Raw genomic sequence first — 18,800 nt, forward strand, 5'->3', positions numbered from 1 at the left:
ATGGGGCCCGTGAGCACGGGAGTGGCAGCAGGTAGCCCTCCCCCGGGGGGCCAGGAGAGCCAGGAGCGGGACGCGGGCGTCCCGGGTGGCAGGGTGAAAAGGTGTCTTGGTGCAGAGGACATCGCTGGGGGTGGGCGCCGCCGTGGGACGGGCTCGGCCGCCCAGCAGCTTCCCCAGGTAGCAGGCGAGGCGCCTAGGCTGACCGACAGTCACCGGCTTCTCCCGGGCTCCAGCTTGCCTCTGAAGACGGTGTTGGCGTTTAATTACGAAAGTTTCAGACGCGTGCAAGATACGATAAATAGTGCGGTGGGTCCCCAGGGCCCTCACCCGGGTCCACGCTCGGGGCGGGCAGGACACGGCACTCTGTTCCTTCTCTGCCCTGTAGTGGTCGTTGCTGAGATCGCAAGGACCCGGGTCCTGGACCTCGTGTCTGCCGCCTGCCATCCCGCAGGTACAGATGGCCGTTTAAGCGACCACTTTCTTATGTGATTACAGCAGGGCAGCCCCGCCTGACAGAATTACTCATGATTCTCTGGTAAGGTGAGGATTCACTTCAAACTCACATTAACCGACAAGGTGTGGTTTCACTTCCCGTGAAGCCGGGAACAGGTGGGCTTGAGCCTTTCCTCTGCCTCCGTGATGAGCAGCCTCTTCTGACCAAACCCGGCAGCTGCCAGGCGCGTGGAGGCCGCTTGGCCTGCGCTCGGCCGGGGGGCGGTCTGGTGCGGCCTGCCGAGGCCCAGCCGGTGCACCGTCGTGTGGACGCTGCCGATGCCCACAAAGGGTCGGGGGCCACTTGGTTCGTTAGCGCCTTTTGTGTCGAGGACACCGACTCGTGTCCCCGGGCAGGGAGACAGGAGGCAGCAGCCCGACCGTCTCTCTGCCTCTCTCAGTCCACTTCACGTTGTTATTTTTTAATTAAAGGGAGTCTTTTTGGTCTTTTATTTTTTCATTTCTGTTAATTCTGCGTGAATACAAATTGTATATTTCGGGGGAATGTGTTTTCTAGCAGCACAAAGAAAGCCCTGGAAAAACGCTTGTGGTTTAGTGATCCCCAGGAGCGACTGTGGGGTGAGTTTGGCGTGGAGACAAAAATGGGCCAGGTGATAGGGGAGCATACGCCCGCCGCACGCCCGCGGAACCCCCCAGTCACGTGGCCGGCCCGGTCCCCACGGAGGCTGGAGTTTCCACACGGGCGTTCGCATTATCTGGAGTATTCGGGCTAAATAAGGAAGCAGGCACTGAAGGCAGGAAAATTATTCTGTTTTAATGGCTGACAGTCCCGTGTGACAATAGTATCTGCCAGTGCCAGCCCCACACGCAGTCGGGAGGGTCATGTTTTATTAAAACCGTGACTTGTTGTCACTCAGACTTCGCCGTCCCGGTCCCTCCTTCCAAAAATAGCAGGCCCCGTGGCAGTGGCTTATTATGATTAAAAAGATAAAAATAAGTGAAGGCTGAAATGGGTCCAGGACACCCGAGGTAACACGGGAACTTACTTTTTAATGAAACTTGAGAGACGGCCTCATTTTCCACCGCCTCACAAAGCGTCTTTGAAAAAAGTCAGAAAAGTAAAACAGGACTTCGGTGATGTTGCAACTCTGCATTTTCAGGATTGCCACGGTTGTGACAGTCCTGCAGAAGGGCACCTGCTCTCGCCCGAGGCCGTGCGGGGCCGGGGACAGCGCTGGCCACGCCAGGTAGGGCCGCCTGGACGCTGAGCCCGCCGTCCACACCAGGCCACGGACGGAGTGCCCGCCGGTGAACGAGGAGGTAGGGACGGCGGACTTTGTAAGACGCTGCCTCTTTTAAGAAATTAAAACCCCGCACGAGAGACGGCTCCAGCTTTCTTCAGCGCCCACCCGTGCTTGGGGGGGGACAAAAGCGTGTTCTTCTCTGCTCCTACCTTTCCAAGCGGTGGCTTTTATCGTGACGTTTTCACGCACTGCCCACACCTGCCGTAATGCTTTCGATCACCAAGGAGGTCTGGCTACGTCTGTGCAGTGGCGCATGTGAACACCGTGTGTCCAGCAGGCCACCGACTGCGTGGATCACGCCCTCCGCACGGAAGGTCTCGGCAGCGGGGACCCGCGCGCTCGTTAGGATTTGCGTCCGGTGGCCTCCGCGTCCCAGAACCACTGGCCGTGTAAAGGTTCGCACGGCAGACACTACCTGGCCAGCGATATTTCTGGTTGCACTGCTGTCTGGCTAAATTATCATTCTCTCGGGTTACAGCACTAACTTTAGCTAACGGTGTATTTTCTGGGAAAGTTAGCAAATACTTTTTAAAATTATCTTTTAGTTATAGGAATGGGGAAAACAGCCTTCCTGTTTTGTTTTGCTCCTCACAAAGCTATTTTGGCTCTCCCTTAAAAATAAAAATGTCTCTGATGAAGGGCACGCATTTTGCTGTCCCTCAGAAAGAACTGAGTAAGCGCGTACCAACCACCCTTGTACGTTTCTTTACACGCGGTACTTAATTTGGCCGTGAGCTTCGAGTGGGCCCACGGGACGAGACGGTGCCGCTGTGGCCACAGGACCTGCGCCCAGAACTTAATCCTGTGTGGATCCTTCCGGCCTGTTTGTTTCCCACGTGGCTTGTGTTTAAAGGACAGCGATGGCTTTTGAAAAGTCGTCCTCTTCATGAAAAAGTGGCATTGTGGCCTGTCGTCAAACCAGAAATGAAAAAGGAACAGTGGCCCTGCCAGGCTGACTCTGAATTTTTAAAACTTCACGGGACAACTGTCTCCTTAGCAGAACTAACCTCACTATCGGAAAGGAGGAAGATGCTTTAAAAACGTGTTTTACGTAATCAAGTTAACGAGTACCGACGCAATCGATATTTTTTTCAAACAGCAGACGCAAGAGTGTTACTTGTGAAGTATAACCCTTAGCCATCTTCACTGAACTTTTTTTTTTTTAATTTTTTTTAACGTTTATTTATTTTTGAGACAGAGAGAGACAGAGCATGAACGGGAGGGGCAGAGAGAGAGGGAGACACAGAATCGGAAACAGGCTCCAGGCTCTGAGCCGTCAGCCCAGAGCCCGACGTGGGGCTCGAACTCACGGACCGCGAGATCGTGACCTGAGCTGAAGTCGGACGCTTAACCGACTGCGACACCCAGGCGCCCCTCACTGAACTTTTTTAAAGCAAAGATGATGCCGTGTGGCTGGGGGAACGTTGCCGAACTGGATTTCTTACTCCCGAGGCCCAAACCCAGCTCCCGAGGAAGTTGGCCCAGTGTCTGTGTGGACACCCGCCTCTCCCGTGTCCTCCCTCCCCGAAGCCCCGCACGTGGGCCCCACGACCCTGATGGGTGGGTTCCTGCCAGGGAGAGGGGACAGAGAACCCCGCCCACGGTCCCAGGCCTGTGGGGCCAGGCAGGGGCAGCCCGGGGGCGTCCGTTCAGTTGTCTTGCCCCGGGCGACACTCAGGGCTGCGTCCGGGGCTGTCGGCGCTCTGTGACAGACACGGGGCGCGCGGCCCGTGTTTGCGTTAGCCCACGACACGCCTACACAGAGAGGTGCTCTGATCCTCTAAAGAATGCACACACTGTGCAGGAAACACTGAAACTCAACACACGGAAATGACCCCCGCCTCTCGGCACCGTGGTGAGTCTCTGTGAGCGCGCGTGCAGCGTGGCCTAGCCCAGGCCTCCGCTGACGTGCCCGAAAGTCCACTCTTCCCACGGACAGGAAACTGAACGTTCACCAGAAAGTGCCAGTCCTGCGGCACGTCGGCTGTGGAAGCAGGCTGGCTGGGCACGTCGACGCGTCCCTCTGCCGTTCAGAAAGCCAGTCTGGAGAGCCTGTCCCCAAGGAGGCCGTCGCTCAGGCCGCTGACGATGCTGTGTGAGGCCTGGAGCGTCCTCTGCCCTCTCTGGGCCCGTCTTTGAAGAACGATAATAACATCCACCTCCCAGAGGGCTGGGGAGGGTGCTGTGCGGTTCATGCCTGTCTTACGCTCGGCACGCGCAACTCCAGCCGGGAGGTTGGTTTCTCTGTTCGGCGTGATCACGGCATCCCCGACTCAGAGGACAAAGAGGGGTCTCGGCCAAGCCCCCTTGTCACGGAGGAGACCCTCAGGCTCCAGTCAGGCACAGGGGCAGGGTGAGAACAGGACCCGGGTCGTCTTCCTCCGGCCCTCCCGCTGCTGCGTCCGCCCCGAGAGCGAGTGTCTGGGGCGCAGAGAGCTCACGTCAGGTTTTCCAGGGAAGGTCACAGGGCTCCGTTCATGAATCTCTGACCCGGCGTTTAAATGGTGCGGCAATCACGTGAAGGGACTTGAGTTCTGAGAAAGTTAGAGAATCGTGGGACCACAAGGAGTTGTTGGCTTTGAAGTGGCTTCATTCACGGCCCCGGGCACCCCCTACCCCGCACAACAGGGGTCGGGCCCCCTTTCAAAACAAGCACCACCTAGATGCTGGGTCGTTTCTGTCACTTTCTGGGGATTGCTTTCCCTCCCAGAGTCTGTTTCTGTTTTAACTCTGCTCGCACAGCGTCCTCTGGTTCTTAGGATCTAAGGGACACACTGTCAGGACCCCGGGTCTCCTTTCTAGTCTTAGGGTGCCGTCATCACTTCCAAGCCCCTGTTATTTCAAGTCAAGCACAGATGCACACACCATCACTGCTTCCCTCAGGGTAGGAAGGAGGGCTGTCGCGGAGGAAGTGTGGGGGCCGAAAAGATGGACGGCACCCTCCTCCCCAGGCCGGCGGTGAGCAAGCTGCCTCAGAGGCCGAGAGAGGCCCCCACGGGCAGGCAAGGTGTGTTGACAGCGGGCGGCTGTGCTGGGCCGTCACATTGGAAAAACAGACTTAAAACCGGTCGAGTGGGCGCACGCGGCGAGAGCGGGGCCCGTGTCAGGCGGGCAGCGTCGTGTCAGGGCCTCCGGCAGACCGTCCGTGCCACGCCTGGAACCGCCGTGCCACGCCGCTGGGATTTCTGAATGAAGTTTCCCATATGGCGTGTCAGCAAACCTCTGGCTTTGATATCTGTGTGATCGGGTTGAGGGCGGTCAGTTCCCTTTGCTGTTTGTTTCAGAGCAAAGGAAATGCTGATGTGCGGTGTTCGTTCTGACGATGCAGTGGAAAATTGGTGGCCGTACAGACACCGAGTGGTTCCTGGTTCCTCCGGTCGCTTGCTTCTTCTCCTCCTTGAAAAAAAAAGTTTTTTTTTTTTTCAAGGCATGGAACAGCTAGTACAGGAGAAATGAATGAAAAAAAGTAGGTGTTTTTAGCACAAACGGAACAGAATGCCGCGTCTGTGTGCACGGCGCCAGTGGGGGGTGGTGTTTTAAGAGAAGCCGCGGAAGAGGGGAACGCGGCCCTGCCTTCGGCCCTTCCCCACCCTTCACGCCGGGTTCTGAGCCCCGAGCAGCCCTGCGGGCACAGAGGGGACCAGGGGCAGGGGCAGAGTGGAGGCCAGGCTGGGAGGAGGGGGCCTGGTGGGCGCGGGCACGGACCCTGGGCTGGCGGAGCTCCTCACCCGTGAGCCCGAGGGCCGCCGTGGCCACTCGCCGAGCCTCCCTCCCACTCTCTGCTTCCAAACCTGGGACTGCGGCGTCTGCCTCCCCTCCGTCCTGGGACTGTCGCGGGGGACGGCAACGGTGCGCGTGCGTGTGTGTGGGGAGCGGGGGGGCCGCCTACGTGCGGGGCCGACCTGCCCCGTGCTGGTTCCTGACATTCTGATCGAGATCCTTGGCCGCTTTCGAAAACCAGGAATTCCGAAAAGGGGGGAAACTGGGCTTATAAGCGAGGCGTCAAGGAGGAAAACATGTTCAGTGAGGTTCGGACCCTCGCCGCCCCCTTCGGTCACGTTGTCTCAGGAGAGCCCGACAGAAGCGCACCAGGGGTAAACTGAGGCCATTTCACTACAGCACGAGGCTGTAAAGTCCGTTTTTTTCAAAATGGTGTTGAAAAGGAAACTCGTTAGATGAAAATACAAAAATTTTACTTTAGAAAGGACCCTTCACTGATTACTTTGCGAGCTTATTTGTAAATCGCCACGAGATCTGTGTGTGTTGCTGGAAGGTTCCAGTGACTGTGGACAGATGACGTGAGTGGAGGTGAGCGCGCGTGCCTGTGCTTTGTACATTTTAGACCTTAAATGTTAGAAAAACACGAATTTTCTTTTCACTCCGTCTCAGACCTGCACATCGGGGTGACTCGGGTGTGTGTGTGTGTATCCTGCACACGTATCCCAGAGTCAAACAAGAATTCAAGCTGCCACAGAAGTTTCAGGAAAAAAAACAGTAGTTTCCACCTTGGGAGCGCTTGAGAGAGAACTTAAATACGAGGGAAAAAACCTTTCTCATTAAATTAAATTGTGGTATAACAGCTCACCACATCCTGCTGCAGGGACATCTGACACTAAGCACAGCAAAGGTTCCTCTTTTGGGTGTCTGACAAGCTGTGAGGGTCACATGTTACCTGCAGTTCAAAATACTTGTACAGAGAAAAAACCCTTCGTGTCGGTGGAAAAGCTGAATAAGAAGATGGAAACTATCAGCAGAGAGGAGACACCGTAGGAAACCGTAACAGAGAGAAAACCGCCCCCAAAGTCACCAGCACAAGCCCCTGGGGGCGGCTGTGGACTCACGGGGCCTCGGAACCGTGACCTCACGGAAGACAAGTGGGCGGCCGTGGCCGGGGTGAGGCCAGGGGCGACGGGACCCCGCGTTCTCGCCCTCAGCCCGGCCCTCGGAGCGCTCGGGCCCTGCCTGAGGTCCGTCTGGGAGCGGGAGCCAGCGTGGCTTTCCCCGCAAGGCCAAGGCACAGATCGTGAAACAGCGTGGCTGTGCCGTCGTCCCGCCCTCAGTTGTGCGGCCGAGCTGTGCGGGGGACCTGGTCCACCTGCCCCTTCCGTCAGCCGCGGCTGCCCCGTGCGCTCCCGAGGGGACCTCGGGGCAGGTCCGAAGGGCGTCGGCGCGTGCGCGTGGGTCCTGAGCGTGGTGCTGAGGTGCCTGCTGCGCTGTGACGCTGCTCGACGGTGCCGGGCCTGGAGGATGGGGGCATCGGATGACCGCTCGCTTCCGGCCGGCCGTTGCTGGGAGGCAGGCGGGGCCGGTGACTTCTCAGAAGCCCACGGACGCCAGTGACGGACCAGGAGCACGGCCCTCCCGGCCCTCCTGAGACCCTCCTGCCAGCCTGGGTGGGGGCAGTGCCGGGACAGAGGGCCGTGACGCGCTCCGCCGGGTCCCGGGGCCGCTCAGGATGCGCTGAGTGATTTCCCCACCCCCACCCACCTCGGGCTCCCCCTTCGAGGTTCAGGTGACCCGGTGGGCAGCAAGGGGAAGCCCGCTTCTGAGGCTGCTTCCCCTTTTGTCGTGTCACACAGATGTTGTTTTTCCTGTGCTCTGTGTAACCCGGGCGAACTAGAAGATTCGTGGCTGCTTTGCTTCAGCCTCCCTTCTGTTGGTTGTCCTTATGACCCGTCAGACGTCCCCACATTCCCAGATATGATTACCCCTCAGGTGTCCCCACCTTCCCTGTCATCGTTACCCCTCAGACGCCCACACGTTCCCAGATATGATCACCCCTCAGACCTCCCGACATTTCCCTGCCATTATTACCCCTCGGACCTTCTGAGATGCCCCGTCACCGTTACCTCTCAGACCTCCCCAACTTCCCCGATATGATTACCCCTCAGACCTCCCCACATTCCCCATCATTATTCCCCCTCAGACCCTCACACTTTCCCGTCATTATCACTCCCTCTACCTTCCCACATTCCCTGGCATTATTACCCCTGTGACTTCCCCGCATCTTCCCTCATTATTAACCATCAGGCCCCCGCAGGTTCCGCCATTTTTCTTTGTCTGGCTCCCTCACATCTCCGTCATTATAGCCCCTCAGAACACCCCGACTTCCCGGTCATTATCGCCCCTGAGAACTTCCCCCCCCCCCGACCTGGTCAGCGATCTCACTAGGGTCGCGTCTCTGGTCTGAGACTTCGCTGTCCTTGGCAGCGGAAGGAGCAGTGACACCCAGACCCCCGTGTGTGTAACAAGTCCGGCCCGTCCCTCAGGGCGTCCTGTCCAGGAGGCTGAGTCTGCACAAGCTGTCGTGGCTGAGTGTTGCAGCCCCCAACCCAGGCAGGCCCGTGGGGGCCGGACCCCCCGTCCCACCGTGCCATCACCTGCTGGGCCCGGAGCCCAGACGTCGCCACGGACGCCCCCCAGACTTCCATCTGAAATTGGGTCAGGAAGGGCTCCTGGGCCCACGGGCCCGGTCAGCGTAGGAGGACGTGAGACTTTTAGACTTCTAAACTGCCCGGTGCCACGCCGGCCGTGGCGACGTGCTCTGTGGGGGGGTGGCGGTCGCCGCCTCTGCCAGCTGCCGCCGCGGGGCTGGGCTTTCCGCACGCGGCTTCGTGCCGTCCTGAGGATGTCGCGCCTGCCCCGCGTGGTTCGGAGACACGCGAGCGGCAGGAGGGCCTTCTCCGCGCCAAGGCAGGGCCCCGAGGAAGCTCGCGCTCGTCATCCTTCTCCGTGCGAATGTTCTTCTGTGTCACGCTCTTCTGCAAAATATCAGCTGGACGCGCGCCTCTCGAAACAGAAGGCCCAGCAAGTGAAGCGGGAGGCGGAGGGGAACTGTCGCTGGTGGCCCAGGCCCTTGTGTCCGTGCTCAGGGGCCCGTGGCACCTGGGACCTTGGGAGCGCAGGGCAGTCTCGGGGTCAAGTGATGGGGGAGGCCGTGTGGTCCGGGCGGCGGAACGGGGAGCACCTCGCCCTGCCTTCCCAGGTGCCTCGGCCGCGCACTTCTCAGGGCTCTCTAGCGGGCCTCGCAAAGCTGGGCGGCCAGAGTGTCGCAGAGAAACTGCGTGTGGCTGACCCCTGGGACGCTCCAGGGACGGGTGTTGTCCCGAGAGCTGGCCTGAGCAGCCGGGCCTCATTAGCAGCTGGGAAGAGTCACTCGCCCCTCCGGTGAGCCACAGCCCCTCCGGTGTTTTGTGCCTGAAGGTCAGTGCCATCTTCAGAGAAGGTGTGGCTCGTGCATCACGTCCGTGTCCCCGGCAGATGTGTCCTCTGCAGGCATGCTGGCCTGGCGCCCACTCTGGCCTGCTGTGCTACTGGTGTTTGCATTAAGTGACTCATTCCCCCCCCCCCCCCGCCCCATAGGCGGCCCCCTTGCAGGCCGCGGGTGGGCCTGGGCACAGTGTGGGACGCCATGGCCCTGGGTCTGAGCCCGGGCTGCACCTTCGGGAAGAGCTGGTGGCCTGGGGCTTCGCGGGCAGGCTCCCGCCTGTGAAGCTGGGCTGTTATCAGCACCCATATGACACAGTTCCTGGTTCCCCCAACCCCGTTTTATTATTGTTGTTCTTAACAATAGTAGGGGTGTCGAAAGGGCATTTAGGGGAGGGGTGGGGGTGATGACAGGTGTGCCAGCTGCCGGCTGCAGGAAGCCGCCCTCGGACGCGCTGGGGCCTTTGCAGAAACACGCGGAATTTATCTGGGCGGCAAAGGGAAGCCCGGGCAGTTCCGTGACGTGAGCGTGTGCTCCCCACCCCCCAGTTCTCTTGGCAAAGTGGGCCGTGGGGACGCGTCCCCTGCCTGGGGGCCGGTCACGGGGTGGAGAGAGGGATGTTGTGCAGCTCGCTCACGATGGCCTTTGCCAGCTTCGCTCATTTCCTCTCCTGCTGCCAAAAACCACACGCTGATAGTGGACACGGACGAGGAAACAAAAATGGAGGAAGAGCCACAAACAAAGGGAGGCCCAGGCCGCCCCGTGGTCGGCCCTCCTCTCGGACGTGGCCTGTCCGACGACGAGAGCAAGGAGGGGGGGTTCTCTGAGCATGGACTTCGCGGGGGTGCCTCCACCTCTTCCCGTGGAGACGCCAGCTGTGCGCTCCTGCCCGGAGAAGACGCGCTCACGGCACCCGGACCGGCGCCCGGCGCCTCTCCCGGAGCCCACCGTCGCGGGGCCGGTTCGCAACCGTGCTTCTGGACTACAGCGGTAACCCGACCACCGCCGGCCCCTGGAGTCGTGGAGCCGGGTCCCGGGCAGCTGCGTGCTGCCGGCTCAGGGCATCCCAGGCCCGCGGTGGGGTGCAGGAAGGAATTCCATCCTGCCCAGAGACCACCCCCCCCCCCCCCCGTCACGGGCTCCACGTGACTCGCCGAAAGCATGGCTGATGGGATTTCTGGTTCTTACATACGCTTCTGGGCAGAGCAGCGTTTCCCTAATGATTTCTCCGTTGTGTTTTCTTGCAGTAAATGAGATAATCCGGAACGATCTCTCCAGCACCAACATCTGATCATAGCCGGCGACACGGAACTCGCTCCGAAGCCGCGTGGTGTCGACTCGGCCGCTGACCGTTGAGCTTCGGCACCAGGACTTCAAGTAAACTGAGCAGAGCCCTGGTGCCGGTCAGACCCCCGGCTTCGTGAAGATTTGCATCGTCTGCTCACAGAAGCTGCCCGGCGGCTGGTGGGACGGGCCACTCCTCCCGTGTCAAGACCGAAAGGGGCACGCCTCCCACGGGGGGACTCCAGTGCTGGAAGTGCCTTATTACACAGACCCCAGCATCGGGGCGCCACGGGGGAGCCCTGAGTCTGCTACCAGGAGAGTATTTGTAGGAGCAGAAGCTATAAAGACACTTCATCCTGAGGCTTTCTCTTGTATAAATTAGGAGAATACTGGCCAGCTAGGTAGGCATTGTGAGCAGTACCTCACACGTGCTTCCTGCTTTTTTTTCTCGGCTTTCCTCGGGCTGCAGCGTGCAATCTGTTGCCCCATTCGGTGCATCGTAGAGATCTTCTGCTTTGTCCTCGCTCTCGTCACCTGCCCCCTCCCCCGTGTTACTGGAACCATAGGATCGTTCATTGTAGCATGCTAGGGTTTTGTTTTTAATCTGGCTTTGAGCGTAGCGCGAGTAAGATAGCACAAGATAGGTTGCCGGCCGAAGAGAGAAGTCTGTCTGCCACACGACAGCTCTTGCGTTTGCGTGTATGTACAGATTTGGCACATATTTAAGTACAAATAATGACGACAGAGGCGGTGACGTCCGGTCTTTGCCCAGCGAGGGCTGCCGTGTCAGCAGCAGTAACCAGCGTCCGTTCCGGAAGGTGCATCTAAGACAAAGCCTGGCTTTTCAGCTGCGTGCACCAGGGCCCACGTCCCTCCAGCGGGCCTTCGTCGTCTCGCGCCGTCAGCCGAGCACTTTAGAAGGCCAGGAGACGTGCGTTCTCAATGCCTGGATGCTACCAAACGGCAGGTGGGAAAGTCACTGTAAATAACATCACAAGAGGAGTGTAATGTATTTGTTCAGCTGTAAGATTATTACTTCACAGAAGCCTTATATCTCTGCTTCATCTAAGACAACGATTACCAAAAACGTTTTAACATGCAGCAACTGTAGTGTGTTTTCCGACTAGTTACTGTTAACGGATAGGTTGGTGTAAGCTTTACTACTGCGTTTGTGCAATTAACAGCTTATTACACGTTGTTACTAGCAGTGACCTGTTGTTCCACGTAACCAAAAAGCATGGTCTAATTGGCTAACCTAATAATTGTGCCTTAGGAATTCATGCCCCCTCATGGAACATGCCTGAATTGCACCCGCCGGCGGAGGTCGTAAGTTACAATAATGAAACATAGCGTCACGGTAGAGAACGCTCTCCCACAGGAACGATGATTTTAAAACTGCTCTTCAGCGCGGTTATGTCTTATTCCTGTCTGACTCCCAGAAGGGACACGGCCCCGAAAGCCACATCTGTAGCATTTGCACACAACTGTCACGGGTGACGGTGCATGGCTCCTCGTAGACCTGACCCTGCTTCTCCCAGGCTGCTGCCCCGCCCGTAGCCCAGACCGCAGCCCACAGTTAGCGCCCCAGGACTCACATGGAACACTTCTCGGTAGGCTGTCCTAAGGAGAGGAGACGTTTGGTATTCGTGTCCGCTGTCTGTGCTTAGGAAATAGATCCAATAAAGCAATATTTTTTTGCCGGACGATCTTAGTCTGCCGGTGATTCATTGCGTGCGCGGACCACCCTACCCGGCTCTCAGTGACTTCCTGCGGTACGTCCTGGTTCCGTTGGCATCTGCACGAAGCGCTGTGGGGCAGAGCCGCCCCGGCACGACCACAAAGCACCGGCTGCCCCTGCAATGGGGTCCCCTCCTCCACGTCCGAGGAGAGGCCTGCACGGAACACAGAAGAGGCGGCCGTATGGCCGCGGCCGCAGATGCTCTAAACACCGCGCTTCAGAGCCGCTCACCCAGGCCGGGGGGGGGGGGGGGGGGGGGGCGGGGAGCTTTCACTCGAGCCAAATGCTTCCGCTCCGAAGGGTGGCCTGGGCGAGGCTGTGGCCACACGCACACCCGCGTGCAGCGCGGCCGTCTCTTGGGAAGATGACGTGTGTCCGCAGACCTGTTGTTGCCCTGCTTGCTCCTCCCGGCTACTCGGCCCCTTTCCCCACCAGACCCGCTGCGGCCCAGGTAGGGAAACGCCGTCTAGTTGTTCACGAAGCGAGCGTGAAACCCAGGACTCCTCCAGCAATGATGATTCCGAATTGTCACAAACGGTGCTTTGATTTTAGGACTTCCTGAAATGCAAGATTTCCTGTTCGTTTTGCTGAGACGAGGTGGCGTGTTAGAGAAACCTGGGTCACCTAGCGAGCGGGGCTGGCAAGCACCTGCTCCCTCCGAGGAGAGTGCGGGGGGTGGGAGGGCCGTGGACAAGAGGGGACCCGCGGGGCCCGTCACCAGCCAGGAGCCCCGAGCCCGCTGGACGCAGAGGGGATCCGGAGTGCCGTCTGCCCCTCCTGAGAGCGGACCCACGGGGCCCCAGACCGGACTGGCATCCCTGAAGAATGTCCTGGAAGCTATTAATTTCAAAGCGAGTTTTTATAAACCTGTCACACCCCCCTGCCCAACAATAGGATTTTATATTCCAGAAACAAAAATACGAATCCACGAATTAAGGGATGGTCTCTGCCGAAAAGGTGGGGTTTCTGCAAATACCTGTTGACTTAGTTTCGTTTCTTTTGGGTTGATTTTGGGTAGTAAGGGAAGCGTAGTGTGGGCTCGCCTCTAGCAAGGCGTTTTGCCCTCACACCGCCACGCTGGCCGGGCCCCTAGAGCATCGGGGCCGCTTGCCTGCCAGCCACTCGTCTCTCACGGTGACCGCGATTGGGCGGCACGTGCCCCAGAACCGTCTGCTGTGGCGCAAAGTGGGGCCAGCCGTGCCCAGGGCCCGTAGGGCAGACTCCTCCTCCCTTTGCCGCTGGTCCCGGCCCTTCCCACGTTTGAGACCGGGTGGTATGGAAAAGTCCGGCAAACGTCCAGTCCCTCCTCGTAACCATGCACAACCTAAGCAAAAATCCGGGTACTTCAGCTCCCCCATCTCAAGGGCGTCCTCTGACCTGAGCAGTCGGAGTCCCAGCTGGGGACAGCTCTCCATGCCCCCACCTTTGCTCCAAGGAGGGTCTGTGACCTCCCTGTGCGGTGTCCCAACAACATTGCAAGGAGGGTGTGTCCGCACAACTGTCGTTACATGTTTCCCGAGAAACGCATCCCGCGTTGGAGCACAGAGGCTGTGCCGAAGCTGCTGTACCTGGGGAGGAGGTGCAGAGCCCGAGATAAAGGGCCTGTGTGTGTGAGACCACGGTCTTTAAAGACACGCACACAAGATGAAATTAAGCTTTTAAAGTGGACAAGTCAGTGGCACCGAGCACGTTCACGGTGTTGTGTAACTGCCCCCTCTGTCTGGTTCCGAGTACGTCGTCACCCCCGAAGGGACCCCTGGACCCGTCGAGCGGTCGCCCCTGCCCCGGCCCCTGGTAACGTCTGTGAACTCTGTCTCTGGGGACCTGTGCTTTCTGGGGACTTCATATCCGTGCACCCGTACAGCAGGTGGCCTTGAACGAAAGAACTCAGCAGAATGGTTTCACGGTGCGTGCACATCACAGCATTTGTCAGGACTCCACACCTCACTCACTAGGTGGCCAAAACCCACTCCGCTGTGTGGCTAGAGCAGTTTGTGGACCGCTCGTTGGTGGGTGGACATCCGGGCCGCCTCCACCGTTGGCTGCTGGGAACACTGGCTGGGTCCCCGCCTGCAGGTCTGGGGCCCGTCCCTCGGAGTGCGTTTCTTGGGTACTTAGGGAATTGCCTCACTCTTTTCTTTACGTTTATTTGTTTGGGGGGGCGGGGGTGGTGCGGAGGGAGACAGAGGATCCCAAGCAGGCCTCAAGCTGCCAGCGCAGAGCCCGACGCAGGGCTCGATCTCACCAACCGGGAGATCCCGACCTGATCTGGAATCAAGAGGTGGACGCTCAACTGACCAAGCCCCCCAGACGCCCTTGCATGTGTCACTTTCGGAAGAACGTTTTTTCCCTTGTCCGGTTTTAAACGTACTCGTCCCTAACACAGACCCCGGATCACGAGCCCAATCTGCGGTCGTGTGTGTGAACCGCATCGCGTTCGTGGTTCTTCCTGCCAGGAGACATGACGTCAAGTATAAGATGACCGGATGCTCACTTGTGTCCAAGGGGAGGGCGGGTCTCGCCCTCGTGCCTCCACCGCCGCCGGGCCGCCAGCGTCCCAGCCGTTCGTGAGGTGCCACCGGAGCCCGAGTCACGTGTCGCTTTTTTACTTGCCACACACAGAGGACGCCGCGGGGAGAAGAGCAAAGACGACCGGTGTCGCCGGAGATGCGCGGCTGCGCGGGGCTCCCGTGAGCCCCCTGCCGGCCCGGCGCTCGGCGTCCTGACCTTGCCACCAGGACGACTGCCATTTTCTGCCCCGCGTGACCTTCTAACGGTCGCGTTCTCGCTGGGCCCTTGTGTCTGTGACCGGCGGGTCGCAGCCGAGCGGCTCCTTCCACAAGGTGCCCAGCACGGGAGTTACTGGCGGTAACGACTGTAATCATCAGGGCCTTTTGTATCATTTTCCGTTCCTCGTTCTCCCCGAGTCGGGGAGGGGTGCCGAGGAGGGAGGAGGACTTGATCCGGAGGAAGCCCCAGTCACATCCGGAAGGAGGGGGCGGCGATCGAGCCCTTCCCTCCTCGCTGCCCCTTCTGGAGCCCGGCCCGGGCTGCACAGACCGTCCCTGCTGCCTGTCGGCCCCACCCGCCAGGGGCACCCTGGTCCACACACGCTCCTCTGGAAGAGGTGCGTTTTCCAGACCATCTGTGGTTTGTCTCTGAAGGTCCTGAGCCGTGAATGTTGTCACCGGCGCTCCCTCCCGGCTCACTCCACCCAGTCCCCGTGCGGCGGCCCTGGGGTCCCGTCTCTACAGCACCGGGAAGGCCCAGATTCCGCCATTAGAGAGTCATTCCTGCGGTGTGAATTCCTGCAGTGTGAATAAAGCTGTGTCCACCATTTAAAAGTGACGCCCTGTGGTTGGAGGCTGCCGGTGGCCCCGGGCTGAGGGTCTCCACGTTTGCCTGGGAAGCAGCAGGAGCCCTGAATCTTGAAGGGAGAAGTGCCGGGACCGCCCGAAAACATTAGCTGAGACCGACAGAGCCACTGCCCCCTGCCAGCTCCCTGAACTGGCGTCCCCGGCGCGGCCCTCCGGGGACCCCCGGGCCCAGCCTCCTTCCGCGCCTCCGTGTGTGGCAGGCTGTGGCCAGACACCCCAGGCTGCACGGCAAAGCCACGGGGCACAGAGTTTCTTTGTGATTTGGGGAGACCCCTCCCTTCTCCTCCAACGGAGCAATGATTCCCTTCTACGGTGCGGCCAGCAACGGGGCACGACACAGACCAAGTGCCACCTCTGTGCGGGGAGTGTTCTAGAAGCTTGGTGTAATGGCGGACAAGACTTCCTCCGGAGGAAAAGAGCCATTAACCTCCGTGCCCTGTGGAAGGGCCCACGCGCAGTCCGGCAGGGCGGGCGAGCCGTGCGGAAGAGGGGTGCCAGTGGGGAGCAGGGCGGGGGTCAGGGAGACCTCGCGGGAAAGTGCTGGTCGAGCCAACGCTCGAAGAGGTGACACTGTCCCGAGCAAGAGTGCCCCACGGGGGCGGCCACCAGCGCAGAGATCCTAGGCCAGGCACACCGGGCGCTCGCGAGAGGCCGGGAGGGACGAGGGGGCAGCGGGCAGGGGCAGAGTTTCTTTCCCATGAGGGCTAAGCCGGTGTTTCTGACCCTCACGTGGGCAGGCCCTGGGTCCGGGCAGACGCCATCACAGTGGACACGGCTGTCCTCGGCTTCCAGGTGGCCCAGCCTCTCAGACGCTCCCCTGGACGCCCGGATGCCAGGATGTAAGGAGCACGCCGTGGGGAGGCCGCGTGCAGATGTCCCCACAGATCCCCGGGCGTGTGAGGGGGAGAGGACAGACAGACAGACAGACGGCCGAAGAGACGCAGAGAGCCGCTACCCCCCCCCCCCCCCCCCCCCACTCAGGGCAGCCGGGACCAGATGTCCCTGGTGGCGTCGAGCCCCGTCATCAGGCAGCTGCGTTACAAAACTAATAATCCACGAAACAAAGAGTTACAGCGAAATGAGAAGAATCCGGGTCATACCAGCCAGGTTAGTTTGGGCGAGGAAAGGGGTGGGATCCGGGGCCCAGGCGGGTGCCGCTGGGAGAGGAGACGCGGTGGGGGCGGCCCCACGTTTGGTTGTGCCCCGCTTCCTCCTGTCGCCCTCCCGGCTGCCCAGCCAGACTTGCGTCCTGGATGGAGCCCTCTGCTGCCCCTCCTGCTGCCCTCACTTCTCTCGGTGTAAGTGTGGTGCACGTCTCGCCCCACTTGGCGCTGTCTCCCCGGGGACTCAGCTGACGGCATGCTAACGTCCCCGTCCGTAAGATAAGGGGCTGTCCTCCCCAGAGCTGATGCACTCGTGGCATCCGTGACGGGCGGTGTGCGTGTCCCCAGACTTCCTGCACTGGAGCCCCAACCCCCAGAGCGCCGACGTGGGGAGGTGGGCCTTTGGGAGCCGGTTACGGGAGCCCGCTCGGACAGAGGGGGCCCTCTCGCTGTCGGCAGCCGCTGCGTGGGGAGGACAGAAGGTGGGTCTGAAAGCCCGCGGCCGTGCCCGGAGGCCGCCACGCTGGCACCGAGCTGAATCTCCCGCCCCAGCACTGAGAAGAGAATGCGCCCGGCTGAGCCCTGGGGCTCGTCCCCCCGGACTGAGCGGAGACGGCACCTCCGGGCTCCGCCGCTGCCCCGCGTCTCCTGCATCTCAGCGGCCACGGTCCTCCCCGGGGGGCTACCGGGGGGTGGGGAGCGCTGCCGGCGCGGGCGCCCCCTTCCAGCGCGAGGACAGAAGATGGGGGTGTCCCCATGTCGAGCGGAAAGAGGCGGGAATTGAAACACTCCTTGAGGAAGGGGACCAGGGTCGGGGGTGTGTGTGGAGCGCGTGTGGTGTGGGTCGAGCGTGCTGCGTGTGTGTGCGTGTGTGTCCTGCGTGCTGTGCGTCGAGGGTACGTGGTGAGTGTGCAGTGTGCTGCCCGGGTCGCGTCCGTCGCCCCCGCCGCACGCGTCTGCGCTCCGTATCTGCGGCCCTGCCGTTTCTTTTCCGTGGCCCCGTGTGTTCTGTGGGCGCAGCCAGCCGTGCCTCCGGGGTCCGTCCTCCGTGCTCCCCGCCGCCGGGCACCCTTCCATCCACGGGTGGAGCCCGGCGCCTGTAAGTCCTCGCCCGCTGAGGACGGCTGGGCCCCCGGGGGGCCGCCGCGAAGGGTGCCCGCGTGAGTGTTCGTCGCGGGGAGCACGGGGTTCCTGTCCGTGGGGCGGGGGCCCGAGGCAGCGGCCGCGGGCCGTAGGCAAGAGCGCGCTCCGTTTGCCGAGCGCCCCAAGTCCTCCGGGGAGTCGCTCGCTCGCTCTCAGCACCCCTCCAGCAGCCCGTGAGCGATCCTCGGCCGGCCGGCCATCCTGGTCGCCGCGCGCTGCCGTGGCTCCGTGGCTTGCGCTCGCGGTGCCCGGTGGCTGCTGGTGGCGAGCGCTTCTCACGCCCGGCCGCCATCGGTGCACTCTCTTTGGTGACACGACTCTTTGTGCCTTGGCCTGTTTTCTACCAGGATTGTTTTTGTCTTGTTTTAACTGTCAGGTTTCAGGGGTCTTTATAATGCACGTCGTCTGTCAGATGGTGGTTTGCAAATATTTTCTCCCAGCCTGTGGCTTGTCTTCTTAGCCTCTCGACAGATCTTTAGGAGAGAAAAACTCGAATTTTGGTGAGACACAATTTGTCAGTTTTTCCCTTGACGGGTCATGCGCTTGGTGTCGAGCCTGAGAGCTGTCTTCCTGGCCCTCGGCCCCGAGGAGTCCCTTCTACGTTTTGTCCTGAAAGTTTTAGAGGTTTGTTTGACATTTGAGTCCATGATCCCTTTTGAGCTAACTTTCTGCATAAGGTGTGAATCTGGGGTTCATGTCCCCTCACACACCCGATTGCTCCGTCCGTTTGGGGATGGTGTGGGTCTGTTTCTGGGTTCTGTCTTCCTTCCCGGGATCTGCAGGTCGAGCCCCCCGCTGGCCCCCGCTGCCAGTGCTGCTGTAAGTCTCGGAATCCCCTCGAGTAATTTCTCCCACTGCATCTTTTCCAAAATCGCTGTATCTGCCCAGGCCCCGTGTCTTCCCACGTAGACTGTACCATAAAGTTGTCTACGCCCCCAGGGAGCCGCGCGGGGTGCCGATGGGAATCGCGCTAAACCCGTAGATCGACTTGGGAAGAACTGGAAACTTGGAAACTGTGTTGGGGGTCCAGAGCGGCGCGTATTCGCTGCATGTCCTGGGCTCCTCCTGCCCACTGTTAAGGCAAAACCCTTCTGGGGACACTGCCCGCTGCCCTGTGAACTGCGTGGCTTTCCGCCCTGGGGTCTTATGTGAGGGCCAGTGCTGCCCCCCTCGGATCCTCCAGGGCGGCTC

At 60.3% G+C, this 18,800-nt stretch overlaps 1 protein-coding gene across 5 annotated transcripts in view; it reads left to right on the forward strand.

Annotated features, from left to right (window-relative positions):
• Positions 1 to 11,951, forward strand: part of NFATC1 (nuclear factor of activated T cells 1) — a 105,982-nt gene extending 94,031 nt beyond the window's left edge. For all 5 annotated transcript variants that reach the window (XM_045041302.1, XM_023242129.2, XM_023242130.2 and 2 more), the window contains one exon: positions 10,212 to 11,951. In XM_045041302.1, coding sequence (XP_044897237.1) covers positions 10,212 to 10,255 — 44 coding nt within the window. In that variant the 3' untranslated portion in view covers positions 10,256 to 11,951. The remainder of the gene's footprint in view (positions 1 to 10,211) is intronic.
• Positions 11,952 to 18,800: the final 6,849 nt, after the last annotated feature.

Source organism: Felis catus, chromosome D3 (assembly GCF_018350175.1).
Source record: "Felis catus isolate Fca126 chromosome D3, F.catus_Fca126_mat1.0, whole genome shotgun sequence".
Lineage (NCBI taxonomy): Eukaryota > Metazoa > Chordata > Mammalia > Carnivora > Felidae > Felis > Felis catus.